The sequence below is a fragment of the Chionomys nivalis genome, chromosome 5, assembly GCF_950005125.1.
Source record: "Chionomys nivalis chromosome 5, mChiNiv1.1, whole genome shotgun sequence".
NCBI classification, from domain to species: Eukaryota; Metazoa; Chordata; class Mammalia; order Rodentia; family Cricetidae; genus Chionomys; species Chionomys nivalis.
In genome coordinates this window covers 11,391,040-11,413,087 of record NC_080090.1, presented here as the reverse complement: position 1 = coordinate 11,413,087, position 22,048 = coordinate 11,391,040, and the positions used below count along the sequence as shown (strand labels likewise).

The 22,048-nt window shown below is 43.3% G+C and overlaps 1 protein-coding gene across 9 annotated transcripts in view; it reads left to right on the top strand.

Moving 5' to 3' along the window:
* Nucleotides 1–22,048, top strand: part of Rcor3 (REST corepressor 3) — a 40,817-nt gene that overhangs the window by 3,839 nt on the left and 14,930 nt on the right. For 8 of the 9 annotated variants that reach the window (XR_009057136.1, XR_009057137.1, XM_057769653.1 and 5 more), the window contains exons 3-9: nucleotides 4,888–4,965; nucleotides 7,552–7,604; nucleotides 9,355–9,516; nucleotides 10,519–10,643; nucleotides 11,227–11,305; nucleotides 15,037–15,255; nucleotides 19,365–19,442. Coding sequence is in view for 7 of the 9 variants with exons in the window: in XM_057769653.1 (XP_057625636.1) it covers nucleotides 4,888–4,965; nucleotides 7,552–7,604; nucleotides 9,355–9,516; nucleotides 10,519–10,643; nucleotides 11,227–11,305; nucleotides 15,037–15,255; nucleotides 19,365–19,442 (794 nt within the window). In the remaining 2 variants the exon portion in view is untranslated. Of the gene's footprint in view, nucleotides 1–4,887; nucleotides 4,966–5,111; nucleotides 5,473–7,551; nucleotides 7,605–9,354; nucleotides 9,517–10,518; nucleotides 10,644–11,226; nucleotides 11,306–15,036; nucleotides 15,256–19,364; nucleotides 19,443–22,048 lie in introns of all 9 variants that reach the window. The other variant, XM_057769651.1, reaches the window with a different exon arrangement.

Below are 22,048 nucleotides of genomic sequence, written 5' to 3'. Positions count from 1 at the left end.
TTAAATTCTTTATTTTAAATTCACCTATTTATATATAAACATTAATGTGATAGTATCCATTTTATAAAATACCTGGGTATTATGTTCTTGTTTTTGAGTCATTTTTGTGCAAATTGCCCACAGAATCTCCCCTACTGTATCTGCATACTTAAAAAATGCTTTATTTGGAACTGGGAAGATGGCTCAGTTGATAAGAACACTTGCTGTGCTGGCAAGGAAACTTGAGTCTGAATCACCAACATCTACGTGAAAGCCAGAAGTGGCTGCACATGCCTGCAACCCCAGCTGCAGGAGCTCCCCGGCCAGCCCGTCTTGCCATCATGGCAAGCTTCAAGTTCGGTGAGACTCTGTCTCATGGTATGAGGCAGAGAGTGGGAGAGGAAGTCATGGATGTCCTGTTGATGTCTTCCTCTGGCCTCTGCGGGCGCTCGTGCACACGGGCACAGACACATACAAAGTACTTTCTTGATTGCCTGCCCAACCCGTCTGCTTCTTTACCTATGTCCAGTATGTTGTGAGTGCTCAGCCTCCTCTGGCCCGAGTTAGTGCACGACTGGCTAACACTGCAGTGAGTTAGTGCACGATTGGCTAACACTGCAGTGAGTTAGTGCACAACTGGCTAACACTGCAGTGGTTGTGCAGTAGAGGAGAGCTTTAACAAGAACCTGGAGTCCGCTCTCTAAGAGAAGAAGCATGTTTGTTCCATGTGAGAGGACATTTATTCCTAGAACATCCGTGATGTAGTCCTTGCATACAGGGCTACAGCTTTCCTAGAAAGCACCAAGCGGAGCTGCGGAAGGTCATGATGGCTCAGGCTGCTGTGGAGTTTAAACTTACGTGTTCTTTATTTCTGGATTGGGCCATTTAGTATCTTCCGGCTATAGTTGGTGATAGAAGGTGAAGTCTTCCACTAGGGAGACTACAGTATAACTTAGACCTCAGGTGACTTTTCAGGCAGGTTATGTTGAGAAAGAGAACAGGAAGCTCACAAGTCTGAAAGTCGAGTCCCTTACAGTGCATGGTGCCGGTGAGAGCTCAGTAGACAAAGTGTGAGGGCCTCAGCTCAGATTCTTGTCACCACAGAAAAGTCTGCTATGGTGGTGCATACCGATGTCTGGGAAGGTGGAAATAATTCCTGGGGCTCATTGGCCCTCCAGCCTGGCTGAAGCAGTGAGCTCTAGGTTCAGTGAGAAATTCTGTCTTTAAAAAAAAGGGGTATAGTCAGGAGTGGTGGTGAATGCCCTTGACTCCAGCAGAAGCAGGCCAACTTGCTTTATGCAGTCACAGTTCCCGGACAGCCAGGGCTGCGTAGAGAAACCCTGTATCAGAAGTACAAATACGGGAGCCTGACAGAAGATGCTCTCTGTTGATCTCTGACTACCACATGGTTTGTACATACACACAGGCACATGCGTGTGCACACATAAGTTATTCATGCTTCCAAATCATGAGGAAAGTCTTCACCCCATTTGAAGCTAGAAACCCAGAATATAATATAAAACCTAGTTTGGTTTATAAACATATTTTTAGGTGTTGAGACCACTTTTCAGGATCTAAATTCTTAGTTTAATTGTTTGTTCACCAAAGTCCTTTAATTTCTCGAAGACGGTCTTGGAAAGTTACAGATTGCTGTGTTTGCACTTTGCACTAGACTAGAAATCCTACCTTATTCCTTACACTTTGTATCTTAGTAGTCGATTGTCCCATGTGTGTACATTATCAGCTTACCAGTTTTCCTTTTGAGAAGCGCTGAAGTAGATTCATATATATTCCTGTTATTATAGATGAGGGAAACTGAGGCACAAGAAGATATTTCCAAGGTGGCACGCTTGCAGTGACTGGGAATCTGAAGTCTGTAATCTATACTCTTTCTTGTAAACATCAGTATTTCTTGGGTGATGTATAATTGAAAAGGTTGGGGTCTGTAATTGGGGAAAGAACATTGTAAAGTGCCTACTTGCGCCTTCTCTGTCGTTAGGCCACTCACATAAAGTCCTCTATCGTCCCACATTAGAAGTGGTTAGTGTCCTCAAGTAGGATGCTGGCTTCTGTCATATTAGACCCTTAGTTACAATATGGAAAAACTTGGGGAGAATCATAACTGGTATTTTAAATGGAGAAAAAGCAATACTTGTTTGAGAAGAGCTATTTAATGAGACACATCAGACTTTCTGCAATGCAAGAATGAGGCTCATGGACCGGAGCGATGGTTCCGTGGAAAGAGGTGCTTGTCACCAAGCCTGGGTTCTATCTCGGGTGGCCGTACATGGTCTGTGGCATGTATACAGCAAGACACATACTAATATGGAAACATGTTTTTAAAGAATGGGGTGCAAGAAAGTACATTTATTTATCATGGAATACATTAAGACTTGAGACTTAATGGAAGCTTTTATATGCTCTGTTATGTTCTATTAAAGAAGTTTTAATGATCTTCTTGTCACAATTTTACACAATTGTGTAAAAAGAATCTGTTCCTTGACAAAGAATTGAAGTTAGGATACTGGCTGGAAACTGATTTTCTAGGCTAAAGGCTTGGCTGGCATTTGTTTCATTTCCTTTGAGTTACTTGACTTTGGCATTTAGAAGGTTTTTTATTTGTTTGTCTATTGTTTTGGTTTTTAACCTGTGAGGCCCATAACTAAAAATTAAATCTCTTAAAATTGAAAGCATTTTGTTTTGGTTTGTTTGGTTTTCTTTTTAACCTTATTGTTTGACATTTTGTTCGCTTGTTTGGTTGGTTGGAAGATTTTCACTAAATTCTTATTACAGAAGCTTGCTTCAAACTCCAGCTCTCTCCTGATCCTCGGCTCCTGAGTGTGTCACACCCTGCAACTCTCTCCTGATCCTCTGTTCCTGAGTGTGTCCCACACCCTGCAGCTCTCTCTCCTGATCCTCCACTCCTGAGTGTGTCCCACACCCTGCAGCTCTCTCTCTCCTAATCCTCCCCTCCTGAGTGTGTCACACACCCTGAAGCTCTCTTGCCTGATCCCCCTTCCTGAGTGTGTCACACACCTGCAGCTCTCTTCTGACCCTCCACTCCTGAGTGTGTCATACACCCTGCATCTCTCTCTCCTACTTCCCCCCTCCTGAGTGTGTCACACACCTGCAGCTCTCTCTTTCCTGATCCTCCACTCCTGAGTTTGTTACACACCCTGCAGCTCAGCTCTCTATCCTGATCCTCCATTCCTGAGTGTGTCACACACCCTGCATCTCTCTCTCCTGATCCTCTGCTCCTGAGTGTCACACACCCTGCATCTCTCCTACTTCTCCCCTCCTAAGTGTGTCACACACCTGCAGATCTCTCTCCTGACTCTCCCCTCCTGAGTGTGTCACACACCCTGCAGCTCAGCTCTCTCTCCTGATCCTCCATTCCTGAGTGTGTCACACACCCTGCATCTCTCTCTTCTGATCCTCTGCTCTTGAGTGTGTCACACACCTGCAGCTCTCTCTCCTGATCCTGTGCTCCTGAGTGTGTCACACACCTGCAGCTCTCTCTCCTGATCCTCCGCTCCTGAGTGTTTAACACACCTGCAACTCTCTCTCCTGATCTTCTGCTCCTGAGTGTGTCACACACCTGCAGCTCTCTCTCCTGATCCTCTGTCCTGAGTGTGTCACACACCTGCTGGTACTGGAGTGGGTTTGTTTTGAGATAGGATTGCTCTGTAACCCAAGATGGCCTTGAACTCCCAATCTTCCCGTCTCTGCCCCCCAAAGAATGGTATTACAGATATGCAGCAGTTTTTAAAGAATATCTCAATATTAATAAACTTCTGATCAGATAATTTGTGAAGATTTTAAGTTCCTCTTTTTGCCTCTTTTTTTTAAAGATACAACACAATACAAAGGTTTTGCTTTTTAACTGTATTTGTATAGTTGAGGTTTTTTTTAATACTTAGATAACCTGTTCACCAGCCTTAGTTTTTCAGATCATAAAATGTAGGTTTAAAATCATATGAGTATGATTCTTCCAACTAAAAATTCTTACCTAAATAAGTACATTTAGTAGTAGTATATGATGATTCTCTGAAAGTGAAGTAAATTATTGGCTCATAACTGATTTCTCTGTATAGAAAATGTAGTAAGGAATGTCTGTATTCCAAATCCCTTACAATAATCTGAGTTTAACCTCAGAATTCTATTAGTATTTATGTGGTTAATTTGAAATTCTGGTTGTTGGTGTTAGGTAGATATCTGCCTCATGAAACGCGGTGGTCTTAACCTGGCAGCAGAGCCTCCTGTTAGTAGTTTTAACTGACTTGTAGCTAAGGACTGGGTAGAAGCCAGAAAAAGACTCCTGTTCTATTAAAAGTATCTACAGGCATGAGGCTTGATGTTTTGGACTTCTTAGGTTAACGTGAAAAATAACTAGGAGAGGATAGCGGGCTTCTAGACTCAGCCAGATCATGTGAAGAAGAAATGTGTTAACTTTTATGCCTTTGTCTTGGAGCGCGCGTTTTTATCGCTATGAAGAGTGGTGAAATTGAGTGTGGAAAGGAAAGCTAGCAGACTTAGGGATAAGATCCGATACACGCCATGAGAGATGCTCGTCTTTAAGTCGCAGCGGTTGCGCCCTGTCTAGACAGCACGGGTGAGGCAGGCGCTCTGTAGGGGAAAGGTCAGTTTTGATGAAGCTCCCTACCCAGCGAACAGAAAGCCGCTCTCTCAGGTGACCAGAAGGGAAGGCGGGATTGCTTCAGAGCGGCTTTTAAGAGAGCCACAGTGTCCTTCATCCACAACCTAGTGTTCTGCTGACTTTCATAAACTTCCTGTTTCCTTGTGCCTTTGTCCTTTGCAGGTATTATACTAAAACATAAGATTTTGCTTGTGTTTACTTGGAATATAAATACAAAGCTATCATATTCAAAATAATTCATTTTTCCTCAGGTGCTACCAAGTACACAGATAAAGACAATGGAGGGATGCTTGTGTGGTCGCCTTACCACAGTGTCCCAGATGCCAAACGTAAGTTCTTTTCTGAGATCAAACGCTAAGATCCACAGGGAATCAGCCTGTTGAAAATGTAATTTGCGTTTGTGCTTAGTCTTTTAGGTTCTCTTAAGAGCTGAATTGCCTTTGTTTTCTCTATGAGAATGTCTTTCCTTTTGAAGGATAGTGAATCTGGTCATTCAGTTTGTGTCAGGCCCACGAAGAAAGCAAACACCTAGGCTCTGATGGCTTTGCTGCTTAAACCCTCAAGCAGGGGAGGGAATTATGTAGACAACCGCCCAGGCTTTGCCTCCGTCTATGGAGCAGTAAGAGAGATGCCTTCAGACTCCAGAGAGCCCACTCTCATTCCCACTTTAAAGAGGAGAGGTGAGAGAAGTGACTTCAGCAGCCGTCAGGCCATCTTGTGCTCTCCACTCTGGACGGAGACCTTCTGGACCCCTGAATCATGCTGTGGCTTTAGACTTCAGTGTGATGTAGCAGACCGGAATCCTTTGCGGCACACCAGATATAGGAAACATACAGGTAACAGCACTAAGATCCCACCCTCCATTCAGCTATCGAGTTTATGAATGACAACAACAGCTACACTAAACAGCCCTTCGAGCAGACATCAAATAAGCTTGTCTTTAAAAGCATTGTCCTAGCATCTTTTGAACTTATGTCTTGTGATTTATTTAGTCTGGAGAAAAATAGCCATGTCCTATATATCCTGTGTGTAGAGTCTAATCATGGTATCGATGCAGCTAAATGCAAAAAAAGAAAGAAAGAAAATGAGTATGAGTATACATCTGCACACCTAGAAATCCTCCTGACTTAAAAGCTTTAGAGTACTAGGTCAGGTCACCCACTGTTAAGCTGGGATCCCGTGCCCTGGAGGCATTCAGTCAGAGACACGTACCAAGAACCCAGAAGAGGTTTGCTCAGTATGGCCTGCCGAGGTTTTCATTCATAAAATTGGCATCACAGTGTCATGGGATGTCACTGCTTGGTACGCTGGTACATAGTGAAAGACAAATTGCAGAAAGGTAGCATGACCCTAAGAATGGTGTCCACAGGGACTTACAGAGCAGGCCTGTGGCAATGGTCAACCCCGGTTATATCGTGTGTTAGAACCTTAAAAGTATTGGTGTCTGACTAGCCCACATCTTCAGAGGCAAAGCCTGTATGTACTTTTAAAGCTCCGTCTTGGTTCTGATGCCCAGCTGGGGCTGATCCACTTTTGGTCAACTGGTATTAATGAACTTGGCTATCGAAAGGACTGTGATAGACTTTTGTTATATTTCATCAGCATCCATCTAGGTCTGTAGCGTACTTAAGTAGAGTCTAAACAAAATATAAAACTTCAACTTCCTGTATCAGAAAGTATATTATACTTGGGAAGATATAATATAGCGCCCATTTAAAAATAGCTTTCTAGCATATTTATAATATATAAAATTATAATGTTCAATAGTAATAACAGATCCTTAGAGGTACTTAGGAAGTGCCAAATACTCCTGAACATCTTCTGAGTGTTAATTCATTCAATCATGGGAGAATATATTGTTTAATCATGAATTTAGAGCAGGAAACTAAGGTATAAAAGTTCAAATGACCCCACCATACTAGAAATGGACAGAAAAGCAAGTTCAGGTAGACAGTAGCCACTCCAGGGTCAAAATTCTTAAGAGTTCTGCTTCTTAGAAATATGTTTAAAGAATTAATTACATATGCATATGTGTAAAAATAATTTTAAAACGATAAAGGAGTGACTGTGGACACCACAGAATGAATTTTGACGGTAACAGATTATTTTGTAGTGAGGCCTTGAAATAGCCAGCACATCACTCTGAAAACTGCTTGTCTGAATTACTCTGTTCATTCAGTCACGTGTGGCAGACAAGTGAAAACAGGACCCAAGTACTGCAAAACAAGCAGAACAGCCCAGAGGAGAGTTAAGGGTGCGTGTGCACACAGCACACCATTCTGGAGAGCTCGCAGGAGAGTTAAGGGTGCGTGTGCACACAGCACACCATTCTGGAGAGCTCGCAGGAGTGTTAGGGATGTTTGTGCACACAGCAGGCTGTTTGGACAGTTCACGGGAGTGTTAAGGGTGCGTGTGTACACAGCACATCATTCTGGAGAGCTCACAGGAGTGTTAAGGATGCGTGTGCACACAGCACGCTATTCGGACAGCTTGCAGAAGTACACATGAGTCAGCCTTTTATATATATGAAAGGGGTCGTACACAGCCAAGTATTTCAAGGATTATTTTAGGATTTTACAATATGATTAGGTTCCTTTGTCTACTTCCACATGGGTGATTGTCAGCATACAAAAATAATTACAGTAATGTCACTTAACTTAGTAATAATTATATCATATATGGTCATAAGGTTATTAGGTCAAGTGAAATTTTACTCATTACCAACTAACCTGTTACATCCAGCAGATGAGGAGTCGCAGATTCTGTGTGTAAGTCTCCTTTAGTGACATTTCATACTAGCTTTGGCTATTTTTAACTCAGAATGATAAATTATCTTACCATGTTAAAAAAATAAAAAAACACATCTGAGAGACTGAAGTTTGTGAAACTAGTGACGTGACCTTGTTCCCTTCCAGTGGACGAATACATCGCCATTGCGAAGGAGAAGCATGGCTACAATGTCGAACAGGTATGGAGAGAAGTGTGTGTATGTGTTTGTGTGTGTGCACATGTGTGTGCTGGAGTATGTCCCCATGTGTGGACCTGTAGAGGCCGGAAGTCAGTGTCAGCCTGTCTTCATCAAGTACTTCCACCTTTTTTTCTTTTCTTTTTATCCCAAAAGGCCAGGTCTTACTGTGTTGCCCAGGCTGGCCATCATCCTGCCGCAGCCGGGTACACCACTGCCTCCTGCTTTGAAGTAGACACTCTTAAGGCTCATTTTGCCAAGTTTCTCACCCGTGCTCGGAATCCCTAATAGAAGGGGTAGGCTGCTGTTAGAGAGATCAGCTCTGTGTAAGTGGGTCTCTGGGCGCTCACTCCACGGTGCAGCACTGGAAGTTTCTGGAATCGACCTGCTTTTCTAGAGCTAAACAAATTAACCTTTCGAAGCTTTTTTGAAGCTTTTGGTGGCCTATTTTATGATTTTAGGGATTTTTTTGTTTGTTTGATTGACTGATTTGGACACAGTGTCTTGCTGTACAACCTTGGCTGGCCTGGAATTTACAGTGTCCCTCCTGCCTCTGCCTCCCCAGTGCTGGGATTATAACCAAGCCGATTACCAATCTTGTTTGTTTGTATCTGTCTGTCTATCTGTCTGTCTGTCTGTCTGTCTGTCTGTCTGTCTATGTCTTCCTGGCTGTCTTAGAGCTCATTACACAGACCAGCCTGTCCTCATACACACAGAATCCTGGCTCTGCCTCCCCAGTGCTGGGATTATAGTCAACCCTATTACCCATCTTGTTTGTGTGTGTGTGTGTCTGTGTCTGTCTGTCTGTCTGTCCGTCTATGTCTTCCTGGCTGTCCTAGAGCTCAGTTACAAACCAACCTGTCATCAGACGCACAGAATCCTCCTGCCCCTGCCTCCCGAGTGCTGGGATTAGAGGCATGCCTTCTTTGTTCGTATTGGAGAAGGTTAATCTTTCAAAATATGAGTAAATATTGGTTTATTTTCATGTTTATGTTACAATTTTATTATCAAAGTAAAGAAATTTACTTTTAAACTCACCACTAAAAGTTCTGTCTCTTTTTTAACAGAATGAGAACTCACTCATTAAATAATACTAAAATACCGTCTAGGAAAGGGAGGGTCTCACTACTTAAAATAGAGGGGACAGTATGCACTTTTAGAAATGACTTGCTGATGAAGTCACTGGAGTTTTTTAGATGACTTCTAATAATTGTATGTTTACATTATGGTAACAGCAAAATAAATACACTAATATTTTATTAAATATGTGACAGAATAGTCAAATTGGGACTGTTGCAGTGAAAGTGCCCTTCAGTCTTAGAATTGTTTAGCACATAACATAATTCTAAAAGGTTAAAACTTGATATTCCTCTGCTAAATCCAACTGAATATTTCTGGTTCTTGTGTTATAGTTGATAATTTTGTTCTGTTACTGATTGCCGTTCCTTACTGGATAGCTTTCTTTTAGGCTGTTTTCCTACATGTTGACAAAGTGCTAAGATGTGAGCAAAGGTCTTGTCGTGAGCTTTAGAGTTTCTCTTTTCTTACTTCTACATTGAATAGGACATGCACAAGCACTTGTTCTGAGGCCTTGACTTAAAATAAATAATTAGCTTGTGACCCTGTTAAAGGCCCCAAACTCAGTTTGTCTTAAGTTGAAATCACAGACTCAATTTTAATCTGATTTGTGTTTAGCTCTTAAGAGTGGCGGAAGTAGGTCCATTAAGATTCAGGGGACGGTTTCTCTTCAAAGGCACTTGGCATGTTGTTCTGGCACAAACATGACATCGAGAAGTCCCTTGCGGACCTCCCAAACTTCACCCCCTTTCCGGATGAGTGGACGGTGGAAGACAAAGTCCTGTTTGAGCAAGCCTTTAGTTTTCACGGGAAGAGCTTTCACAGGATCCAACAAATGGTACGGTGATTTTGGTCTTATTCAAATTATTGTTAGGATGATTATGATACTATTGAATACTGCCTACCTATTAATTATAAAATGTTTTCCATTTTAATATTAAAAAGTTTTTGAAATGGGTGTATTTGCATACAGTATTTTCTACAATCACCTGTGCATATCAGGTATATGCTTTTACATTAAGGCATTGGTTTTTATTTAATCTCAAAGAAGTTATAGTTACTAAGTTTGGTGGTTGTTTTTTGGGGAGAATAATAATTTAAGTTTATTTTTGAATGTTTCTACTTTTACCTCTAGGATTTTCTTTCATTTTGCATATGAAAGGCGATATTTTTAATCTGAGTTTTGCGAGAATGCATGAGCACTGTATCTACACACGTCTCCCTCAGCTCTCCCCGTGTTCCCCACCTCCTTTCCGAGGCCGACATACGTTGATTTCGGTCATGTACCACAGCCGTAAGCTAGAGAAAAGAAAGCAGATACTGAGTGCTGGCATGGCCATGCTGGGGACCTCAAGGACCCTTCCCATCTAGTTAGTTTGTGACATCTCCCTTCCCCTCAGGAAAAGACAGGATGTTGGTTCAGCCATGTCAGTGACATTGGTGCTGTGGAGTTCTGTGACTATTAACTGTGCTTTGTGGTTCTTGTCATTCATGACTCTCAGGCTCACTGTGCCCTGCTGCTCAGAAGTGGTTTTGGTTTCTTCAAGACAGGGTTTCTTTGTGTAACAGCCCTAGCTGTCCTGGCACTAGCTCTTGCAGACCAGGCTGGCCTCGAACTCACAGAGATCCACTTGTCTCTGCCTCCCGAGTGCTGGGATTAAAGGTGTGCGCCACCACCGCCTGGCCACTCAGAAGTCTAGGTTCTTGTCATTCATAAAGGTACCTATGGCATAGTTTTCATTTATGCCTTGTTTATCAAGAATATGACATTGATATTCATGTGTTGGTCAGAGTTTATGAATTAAACTTTTCAATAGAAACAGGACTTTTTTTTTTTAAGCTTCCAGATAAGACAATTGCAAGTCTTGTAAAGTATTACTATTCTTGGAAAAAAACTCGCTCAAGGACAAGTTTGATGGATCGCCAGGCCCGTAAACTAGCCAACAGACACAATCAGGGTGACAGGTGGGTCGGATGCTTTACCTTGCTACGCTGTTGGGGACTTCTCTCTGGGGGGTGTGTTTTCCATGAGGCAGAAGCCACTGCAGAGCTGAAGAGCCAAGTGGTCAGAGTCTTGACTGTAAGGACTTCACTGCTCTACCGTTGGTTGCTCAGTGTGAATGAAAGACACCCTGGGGATGTTACTCAGTGGTAGAGCACTAGCATTTGTGTGTGGAGTTCCATTCCCAGCCCTCCACACACAAATATATTAAAGAATGTGTTCTATGCAAAATGGTCATTGTTCTTTTGCTGAAGTAACATTCCTGAGTAGCTAAAGTCCCCATTATTGTGATTGCGTTTTGTCTCTTTACACCACATGCAGACAGAGCTGAAGTTACCAGTTACGTCACACTGCACGTGCCCTCTCTCCGAGCGGAACTTCTAAGTTTCCTTCCCACCAAGTCTCTTACATTTTAGTTGACAATGCCGCAATGGATGACTGTTTCTTAGAGCTATAGAAAGGCGGGGCACAGCTGTCCCCAGTGGCAATCCCTAGGAACCTTTAGTAAAGTTACTAGAAGATCCCCTGATCTGTTGTTTCTTTCAGTGATGATGATGTGGAAGAGACTCACCCAGTGGATGGAAACGACAGTGACTATGACCCAAAAAAGGAAGCCAAAAAAGAGGTGATGATCCCTAGAGGTCCTCGCTCTGTAGAGTAGCCTGCTTGTAAAGACTGACTGCAGTGAGGGGTAAAGAGCCCCAAATCCAGCTGTGGTGAGGCACACCTGAAGTACCAACACTTGGGAGGCAGGGGCAGGTGGATCTTTGTGCATTTGGGGCCAGCCTGATCTACTTAGAGAGTTCCAGGCCAGTGAGGACTACACACTGATACCCTGTCTCAAAAATAAGACAAGAACGGGGGTTGGAGAGATGGCTTGGTGGTTAAGAGCACTTACTGCCCTTTCAGAGGACTGGAGTTGGGTTCCGGGCACTCAGGTCTGGCCTGTGACTCCAGCTCCAGGAGGTCCGACACCTCTTGCTTCAGTGCGCATACACACAAACACACGCACAGACAAATAATTAAAAATAAATCTTTGGGGAAGTGAAGAAAGACTTTCTGTATATTGGTTTAGGAAGTAGATCTCAGTGGAGATTTCAAGCTTGGAAACTACTGAGCCATTACATAGTGGTGTTGGGTTATCGCCTCTGGTCACAGATGGGCCGACTCTGTTGCAATTCTTAGTCTAATCCCTTAGAAAAAGATTAAACACACCTTTACATGGTAAGATGTGCTAGGTAAAATTTTAGGGTTTCTGGTTTTGTTACCCAATTTTTCTCAGCAATGTTTTTTCCATGTTATAGCAAATTAGAAAGTAGTAGCAGGTATATGGAGAGCAGTGACCACTGCACGCTGGCTCAGTGAGAGGGGGAAGGACCCCATAGAAAAGTGCTCAGCTGCCCCAGTGTGCTGGTGGTAAGGAGATTTACAGTCATTAAGAAAAGGCTAAGTTGATGCACATGCTGTTTCCTAAGGTAAGGAGTTGTATTTGTACATGTTCAGAGTGTGGAAGGCAGAAGCTGGCGAGGGGAGCAGTGAGCACGGCACAGCCCTGGAGTGGAGGGGCTGCACGTCTCTGTGTTCACCTGGGTCCGCCTTTGTACAATGTGTCATTTCCACCGCGACTGTCTCTGTCAGGAGACCCCGTGTCCCGATTGGTCCAGCCCTTCCCTTGAAGTTTCTCCATTAATGACGTTTTAAAATCCTTAATGACCTTACTTTGATGTTATCTAACTTTCCTAGTTTTTAGATTTTAATAATTTTTGAATGCCAGCTGCTTTCAGATTTCTTAATCTCTTCATCACTCTCGTTCTCTTGACTTTGGCTTCCTTGAGCCATCGGCAGATTTAATCACGTGTGTGTGTGTGTATGTGTGTGTGTGTGTGTGTGTGTGTGTGTGTGAGCGCGCGTGCGCGCAGCATCTAAATATATGCATTTTGAGTACAAGTGCCTGCGGAAGCCAAAAGAGGGCCTTGGATCTCCTGGACCTGGAGTCACAGGCAGTTGTGAACCACCCAGTGCCGGTGCTGGTGACAGAGCTTGGGTCCCCAGCAAGAGCAGGGTGTGCTTTGAACCACTGAGTGGCTCTTAGCCCCACGATTCACTTTTGAAGTTGATTTCTTCCTGTTTTTTCTAGCTCTTTTCACTCTTCTTGCTGTAGCCTTCTTAGAATCAAAGTACTTGTTCAGGTGTATGTGTGTCCGTCTGTCTGTCTAGTGCACTCATCCACACTTCCAGGTGTTCAGGCCAGAGTTTCCTTCCTTCCTTCCTTCCTTCCTTCCTTCCTTCCTTCCTTCCTTCCTTCCTCCCTCCCTCCCTCCCTCCCTCCCTCCCTCCCTCCCTCCCTTCCTTTTCCCTCTCCTCTTTCTTTTGAGGCACGGTCTCTCACTGAGCTTGCTGTTCTAACCAGACAAACTGGTCAATGTGCCGCCAGGATTCCTGTCTCTCTGCACCCCCAGTGTGGGGTTATGGATGTGCCGCTGTACCAAGCCTTTTTGTGGGGCTGGGGTTCACAGCCCAGGTCCTTATGCTGCACTGTGAACTCTTTCCTTGCTGAGCCCATTCCCATCCAATCTGTTTGCCTTTCTTGGCTTCCTTCCTTTGTGGCCTACTTTAGAGGAGTATATATCCCATTCTTTTACTGCTACTTTGAGCTGGCTATTCCTGTATTTCTATTCTTGTGGACCCAGGAGACTCTGTCTCCTATATTTAGGTTAGATTCTAGTGCTGGTGTTCCCAGACTTTCTAGCCAGCAGACGCCATGACTCCAAACCCTACTGATCTGTGTAAAACCCACAGTTTCAGTTACATCTTGTTTTGGTTTTGGTTTTAACTTATTCAAACTTAAATTTGGTGTGTGTTTTTTTAACATATATGTTTATTGATTATTTAGGTCACCATTCTTTCTTGATTCTGTCCTTTCTTTGCTTTTTCCTGAGGAATATCCTTTAGAAGCTCATACACATCCCTGTTCTTGCAAACAGTCTCTGCATTTGCTTCTGAGTGTGTCTAGGCACAACCATCCTATGCCTCCAAAATGTTTTATGTGGGGCTTCTCAGGCTACGAAGATCATAGATGTTTAGGGCCTAAGCCTGTCTGAGGCAGGACTCTGACTGGGAGTTCTCAGGGAAGACTTTTCAAAGTTGTTTCTCTAACCAAGACTGGCACGGGCACGACCACCTCTAGACCACCTCTAGCCCTCTCCTGTGGCGGAGCGAACCAGGGCAGAGCCAACGGGGGTGTCTTCCCTGCTTTCCACACTGATGGGTGCTCCTAGCGTTCTGCCCTCGTCTCTCGTGCCCTTCACGACCCCACTGCTGAGAAAGGGCCTCAAGTCACCATCAGCTTTGATCCAAAGACTTTAGGAGGCGTCTCTCTGAACGTCAGATTTGCCTGAGTTGCTTTGAGTTTCCAGCAGTAAGGCAAATTACACTTGACTACACAGCTGTATGGATTCAACTCCACTTCCTGAAGAATGAAGTTCTCGATGTATCAGTAAGATATGTGTTAGGTCTTAATGGATTCTTCTCAGAAGCATAGAGTGACACTGGTGTTTCCATTTTAGGACATTAAATATTAATGCCACTTAGTAGCTCATTCTCATCATTACTGGACAACTTTTTTAACTCTTCTGGGGCATGAACTGATACCTAATATTGGGTTTAGAGTTTTATTGTCTACGAACCACACGCACACATTTGACAATGTCCCCACCATCAGAATCAAGGTCATCTTGTATCCATTCTAACCTCCAACGCCATACATTGTTCTGAAACTCCAAGTAAAATAAAACCTCTCTTTTTTTACCAGCTGCCTAATATACACATATATTTCCTAAACTGTCTTTTGTCCTTTGTGTAGACCCTTATATGTATAATTTATAGTCTGGGGCAGGGTTGTTGCCCTGCTCTTCATTGTATAAGCAAATGGAAAAATTTTATAGTATAACTTACTTTTTCTGTATTCATGGACCTCAAGATGAAGAAACTAAACATTTTATTGAATTAATCAAAAATATATTTTGTCGCTGGGTGGTGGTAGCACACACCTTTAATCCCAGTACTTGGGGGGCAGAGGCAGGAGGATCTCTGTGAGTTTGAAGCCACCCTGGTCTACTGAGTGAGTTTCAGGACAGCCAGTGCGACACAGAGAAACTGCCTTGAAAGATCAAAAAATATGTATATGTTTTGTCATAGTGTCAGCACACCGCAGTGTGTGTGTCTTATTTGGACTCGTGAATAATAAAGCTTGTCGGGAGTATTGCAGTGCAGGAGATCTTCCTATTTGTAGGAGGTTGTTTACTCTGTATACATTTATGAAAACACAGTCTCTGCTCTTCCACCTGCACTCCCCAGGGTAGCACTGAGCAGCCTGTCCAAACCAGCAAGGTTGGCCTCGGGAGGAGGGAGTACCAGAGTTTGCAGCACCGCCACCACTCCCAGCGATCCAAGTGCCGCCCACCCAAGGGCATGTATTTAACCCAGGAGGACGTGGTGGCTGTCTCCTGCAGTCCCAACGCAGCCAACACCATCCTCAGACAACTGGACATGGAGCTGATCTCTCTAAAGCGTCAGGTATTTTACAGAAGCGGTGTCTTTTAAGACTTTGTCCATTGGTGTATCTGCATTTGTTTAGGTTGATCTCTAGAGTTTGCAGATGTTCTTTTCTAGAAGTCACAATGTTTGGTTTGTGGGGAGGGTGGCAGTGTTTGTTTCAGGGTCCGGGCTTGGCTCCACAGCCGCAGCTGTCGTACTGTACTCCTCGGCCACACCCCTAGCTTGCTTTACTTTATGAAATTCCTCTGCTAGTGTAGATGCAAATCCCAGCATGGCTGTCATCAGCACTGATTCTAAGCTAGTTCCATAGCTCACTCTCTAGCCTATAGTTTTCCTGTTCAACAAGAACAATAGCCATACTGTTGCAGGTTGCTGAACGCTGCCTGTAGCGCTGTGTGTAGGTTGTTTGGCACACTGTGTCTCCTTAGTGAGTCACCACCACTGCTGCTGTCCTCACTGTGGGCTGAAGTAGTAACAGTGTTTTTAAAATGTCCACATGGCTTTTTAATGCTAAGACCTGATGGAGGAGTTACTTTCATTTAATAAAGAAAACTGCCTTAGCCCATTTGATAGGCCAAACCTTAGGTGGGTGGAGTAAACAGAAGAGAATGCTGGGAGAAAGAAGCTGAGTCAGGAGTCGCCATGATTCTCCCACTCCAGACAGACGCAGGTTAAGATGCTCCCTGGTAAGCCAGCTCGTGGTACTACACAGAATATTAGAAATGGGTTAGATCAATATGTAAGAGCTAGCCAATAAGAGGCCGGAACTAATGGGCCAGGCAGTGTTTAAAAGAATACAGTTTCCGTGTAATTATTTCGGGTAAAGCTAGCCGGGTGGCGGTGGGAAGCAGCCCTGCCGCTCTTATTACAACAAAGACCCTCGTATGTAAGCACTGAGGGTTGCTCATAAGACCTTATGCAAATCAACTGCTATTGATAGAAAAGAGTGTTGCGGTAATGGGTGGTTACGTCAGTCCGTCTAACCAGACCTCCGCCTGTCTTCACCTAGGCAGCTTCTGTGTCATCCGGACAGGAGTTATCATTCAGGGCTGGAACCAAGATCATGGATGACGGGAACTGAAAGCAGTGGCTGACATAGTGAGCTGTCCACACGGCTTATAGGATCTGGCCTTTCTTATCCACTTTATCTGTTTCTTACTTGGTTTTGCCATCAAAGATTCCCGTTTTCTAAACTATAGCACTTCTCCATGGAAATCTTCAGATCGGCAGTTCTCAGCCTTCCTAGTGCCATACACTATTTATGCTGTGGTGACTCCCAACTGTAAAATTATTTTGTTGCTACTTCATAACTGTAATTTTGCTACTGTTATCAACCACAGTGTAATTTATCTGTGTTTTCTGAAAGTCTCAGGCAACCTCTTGAAAGGTCTTTTCAACCCCCAAAGGGGTCATGATCCACAGGTTGAGAACCCTTGTTCTAGCTACTTTTCCTGCAGTCTTTTGCGATTACGGGAGGGAGGAGGTCTATTGTTGTCATTTGCAATTTGACTTCTGCTCTTAGGACATTTCCTCATAACTTAGCTCTTTTTCCTTTATTCATTTGTTTGTTTTCTTATTTGTGTTTGTGCATGCCATGTACAGCACCCTCGTGAAGGAGGGAACAACCTGGGGGAGTCCATTTTCTCCTTACATCTTCATAACTAAGGTCATCAGCCTTAGTGGCTCAAGCGCTTAGCTGGGAGCCATTTACCGGCAAGCTTCTCTCCGTGGTTATTCATTTGATAGGTACCACAGTGAAGTGTATATTAGCAGCACTTCATCTTGCACTGATGAGTGGCTGTCTCCACACTTGTATTTCCCATCTGTGAGCATCGCCACACACAGGCACTTCCTCAACTGACGTCATCCAAGATCCCTTTTGTTTCCACAGTCGTCTTGATGAAAAGAGTCTCAATTTGTTTCCAAGCTTCTCTAGTTTTTGTTCTTGTTGGTTTTTTGTTTGTTGTTTGTTTTATGTTGTCATTCTACATAACTCTGACTGTCGTGGGACTCACTCTGCAGACCAGGCTGGCCTCAGACTCACAGAGATCCACCTGCCTCCCCCTCGAGTGCTGGGATTAAAGGCGTGCGAGGAGAGGCTTCTTAATTGTGTGATTAATATTTCTGACTTGAGTTGTCTTCGTCTCAGCTCTCACCTCACTCTGTCTTCTGCATTCCTATTAAACATTCCTTTCTGAAAGGCAAGTGTCATCGTATTTTCTTGACTAAAAGTCTTCAATTTCATTCAGTCTTTAGGCAAAATTGAGATTCTTTGGTGTACTACATGGTTCTTTGGCTCTTTGCTCTGGTCCGACATCCTTCCTTTTTTCCTGAATGCTACTTGCCTACAGTTCATTCTGTCCCTCCAACCTTAGCTGCTGGCTGAATGTTTTAAAACTTGGTTTAGGTTCTGTCTCCTCTGGAACGTCCCTCCCCGCCGCCCACAAAACACCTTCTTTATTTTCTTACTCTCCCTCCCTCTCCTTTCCCTCTGTGTGGCTTTCTAACTTGGCCAGCTAATTTACTCTAAACCATCTGGTGACTTATTCCAGATACCCTGGCTGAAAAAAAAAGTGATGCATAACCTAATGCTATCTGATTGCCCACACTGGTGAGAACCAGACCAGTCAGTGAGCAGCAAGCAGACAGTGCTCACATGCAGGCCTCTGACTGGAGACTGGCTGTTGCTCAAAGAGCGGGAGTTTGCACTTGGTTTACATTTAGATCGTACCTCTTACATGATTGTCCTGAAAGGTTTCTTCACCTCTGCGTGCCTTATGTTTTTATCTTCTGTGAACGGCTCCAATGGAAGCAGAGAACAAATGTTTCTTCCAGTACTTTGATAGACTGGGGAACAATTTGAGCATAGGATGAATTTTGTGTTGGCCGATATATATTTTTTGTTGGTGAACGCTACACCTGCTTGGCTGAGCACTGCCACAACCACCACTGTGTGGCAGCCATATCAGTTCCCTGTGTGCTGGGAACCACGGACATCTGCTGTCAAATGTGGGGAGAATTACAGGTGCCATCCTGCCACAGACAGTACCTCAGAAGCCGGAGTCAGCCTGACACCCATCTTCAAACCAGCCTGGACATCCTTAGAGGGTCAAGTGCCATCTCTACTATAGCATTCATACATTTCCTAACCATTTAGAGTAGAGAAAACCCCCATTTTTGCTAGCTTCCTGCCTTTTCATGTTTCTCATTGAAGGTTTTGAATGTTGTGCCCAATGAGTATCCTTTCCCCATAAGATACGGGTTTTTTAATTGAAGATTTTACATAATATAGTAACTTCTGAGAACATGTATGTTGTGGTATAGCAGAACTAATTGTATTTACCACACAGAATGATTGTGAGAATTGAAGGATTTTTAACATATCAAGAATGATGTTTTATACCTAGCAAATATTAGGCATTATCATCATTGCTATTGTAGGAATAGTTACCATTTTGTCAACATTATGGTAATGAGAAATGGTGATAGTTTAATCTTTGTGTATGCCTGCTGCTGTTGTCTATAAAGACTGTGATGTTCTCTGTGGGTGCTTAAAGAATGGCAGAGCTAGCAAGGCAGTGGTGGCGCACACCTTTAATCCCAGCACTTGGGAGGCAGAGGCAGGCGGATCTCTGAGTTCCAGGACAGCCAGGGTTATACAGAGAAACCCTGTCTCAAAATAAAGTAGAAACAAACAAAAAGAATGACAGGACTTTTGATTTGAATCATATTTGGATTTTTTTAAAGAAAAAAAGTTTGTCATTAAGATGAGAGTAGCTTGCTTAAGATGAGAGGAAGGTGCTTGCCTTCCAGGAGTGGAGCCCTGATCCCGCTCAGCACTGCTCCTCCATGAAATGTGTGTGCGCGTGCCTGTGCGTGTGTGCACGCGTGTGTAAGCGTGTGTGTGTTTGCATGTGTGTTATCATCTGTCTGTCAGTCTTTCGGGTATGTGCTCCTTGAATGGCAGCATGGCATGACGTGCTTCCCTGTGATGATCATGTCTGTTCTCCTGAACCGAAACCTAAGATGGCTTTGATATATGTTTGATATATGTTCTGTTCACTTATCTGTACTCGTAAAAATGTACCAAGTACATGGTCTGACACAAACTTTGTTGTTTTGTGAAGGTTCAGAATGCTAAGCAAGTAAACAGTGCACTTAAGCAGAAAATGGAAGGTGGAGTTGAAGAGTTCAAACCTCCCGAGGTAGGATGCTAAACGCCCCTGTGGTTAAGCCCCTTGTTCTTTTGAGTTACCCGGTGCTCAGGTTCTACTCTATCCTTTCAGAAGTTTTCACAATATGGACAATTTATCATGCTGAATTTTTCATTCACGTAGTTATCTTTTGAGTCTTGACTGATCTTTTTATTTTAAATTAACTCACTTGCCCTGCCCTCAGCAAGTACTCTGAAAACCATCATTGAGAGTGAGCCCATGAGGCTGAAGGTCTGTGGGAAGGCTGGCATACATCTGGGGTCCTTTTCTGCCACGTGACTTGGCACCAAAAATAAATCCCAAGGGATTTTTCTGGAACAAAATCTTACTTTAAAACACTTATTTGGTGCTCATATTTCAATGAGGATTTTACTGTGCATATTTTTTATACACTCTGCCTGAAAATACAAAATCTCATAGATAAAGATAGTATCCATTTTTTCAGCCTTATTTGTATTTTGTTTCTTTGTTCTTGGTAAATATAATAGAATTCAAATGTCCCTAAAAACCAATGAAATCTTCTTACAAAAGTTTCAGCTGTAAAATCTTTAATTTTTTAAAGACTCCCAAGTTATGATTCATATTCTGAATTGGTCTTTCTATGTATATGGTGACCAAATAGCTGTCTGTGTTCCTGTGGGTCCTTTCCGTGTCTCCTATGTCTGACTGAAATACCTGCAGATAAGATGGGGGGTTGGGAGGGGCAGTAGGATAAAGAGTGCTCCCCATATCAGGGTGAGATTATGGGAAACAAGGAGAAATGCGTAGGTTGGGATCTCATTTCAAGCCCTAAGTAAACCAAATACACTCCAGTGGCACTGAATTAAGGGCGGTATAGCACAAAGTATTTTATTTTCATGTATTATTGCAAGAGGAAACTTTAAAATTTGAATTGGTTATTTTATATTTAATCATATATATAAAGCCAAATTTCATATGCTAATAATTTCATAACTTAGAGATTATATGAATACAGTGGGTATAAAGTACAGGGCAGGGTCCAGCTGTAGCAGCGCACACCTAAATGTCAACATTCAGGAGGCAGAGACCAGAGGAACAGCCAGCCCTTCATAGAGCGATCCTGTCTCAAAAAACAAAACAAGCTTGGCGGGGCGGGGCCGGGGTGAAGGGGGCTGGCTTGGCGGTGCGGGTGCCGGGGTGAAGGGGGCTGGCTTGGCGGTGCGGGTGCGGGCCGGGGTGAAGGGGACTGGCTTAGGTGGCTCAGGGAGTAAGGGCACTCACTGCCTATGCTGACAGCATTAGTTAGAACCCGAGAATCGCATGATGGAGTCAGAACTGGTCCTGAAAGTTGTCTGTCACTTCCACACATGCACCAAGGCACATGCGTGCTCCACACACTGCATAAATAAGTGAATAAATGCCATATATGTAAAAGCAAAACTGTGGAACTACTCATGAGAACTTTTATGCCATGGTTTGAAATTTAGAGGCCGGAGAGATGGATGGCTCAGTAGTTAGCGCACAGCTGTTCAGTTCCCTATATGATGACTTACAATCATCTCTAGTCCTGGCCCAGGGTGTCTGATGCTATCCTCTGGCCTCCACAGGCATTAGGATGCACAAGCTACACAGACATGTATGCAGGCAAAAACACCCACACAAAATTTAAAAACAAAAATAAATATTTAAGAATTTGAATAAAATAGAGAATTTCTAGATGTTCTACTAAAATTTCCAAGGGGTGTGGGGAAAGGCTGAGTAAGTTATAATCAACATTTTTCTCTCACAAGAAAACAAGCCCAGATAATTTTACATAAAAAGTACCAAATCTCAAGAAAAACTAATTCTAACGTTCAATTTTCTAGCATTACAAGCTAGTTTCAGTCATTACTATGGCATAAGATGGGAAGGTGCCATAAGCAGCTCGTCTTGACTATGGGCTCCCTCCTTGGTCTTTAGCTGGGCAACTGAATGTGAGGAGCCCGGCGAGAGGTTGCCGACTTACTCGAGATCACCCAGTAGTGAACAATAGCTAGCCTGGGGTTGTAGACCTGACTGGCCGGTGTGCCTGATGCTACCATCAGCTTACAGGAAGTATCACAGAATAGCAAAACTGGTAGATTCTCACGTTTAAGTCAGCTACTGGGATAGAAGTTATCAAACACTTATTATATCTTTTGAATTAAGAACAATGAGCAAAATGAAATCACCAAAATCTTTACCGTTGTTTATGGGTTCACCAACGTCTGGGTGCACTTGGCTGATTTAATGATCTCGTCTGACTTGAGGTACACAGAGCACTATCATCCAGAAAATCTCCACAGCACACTTGTGTTTCTCATATTCTTGTTGCTTTCAGGACCGGGCAACTTGAATGGATATGTTCTGAAACACTGGTTAGGTCTCATGAAAGACACCAAAAGGCAGTCCTTTCCCCCTTGGATTAGACTTCACTTTATCAAAACTGTTAATAACTTGGCGGGATTATGCCTTAGACGCAGTTCTCATCATTATTGAGGAGCTTTACTTATTAATTTGGTTTTGAGTTTTGATTTTATCTAGAATAAAATTTGATGAAGAAAGTACGTTCACTTCTACAACTATGTATTAATGCCCTGTTCGTGTAAGGCAGTATT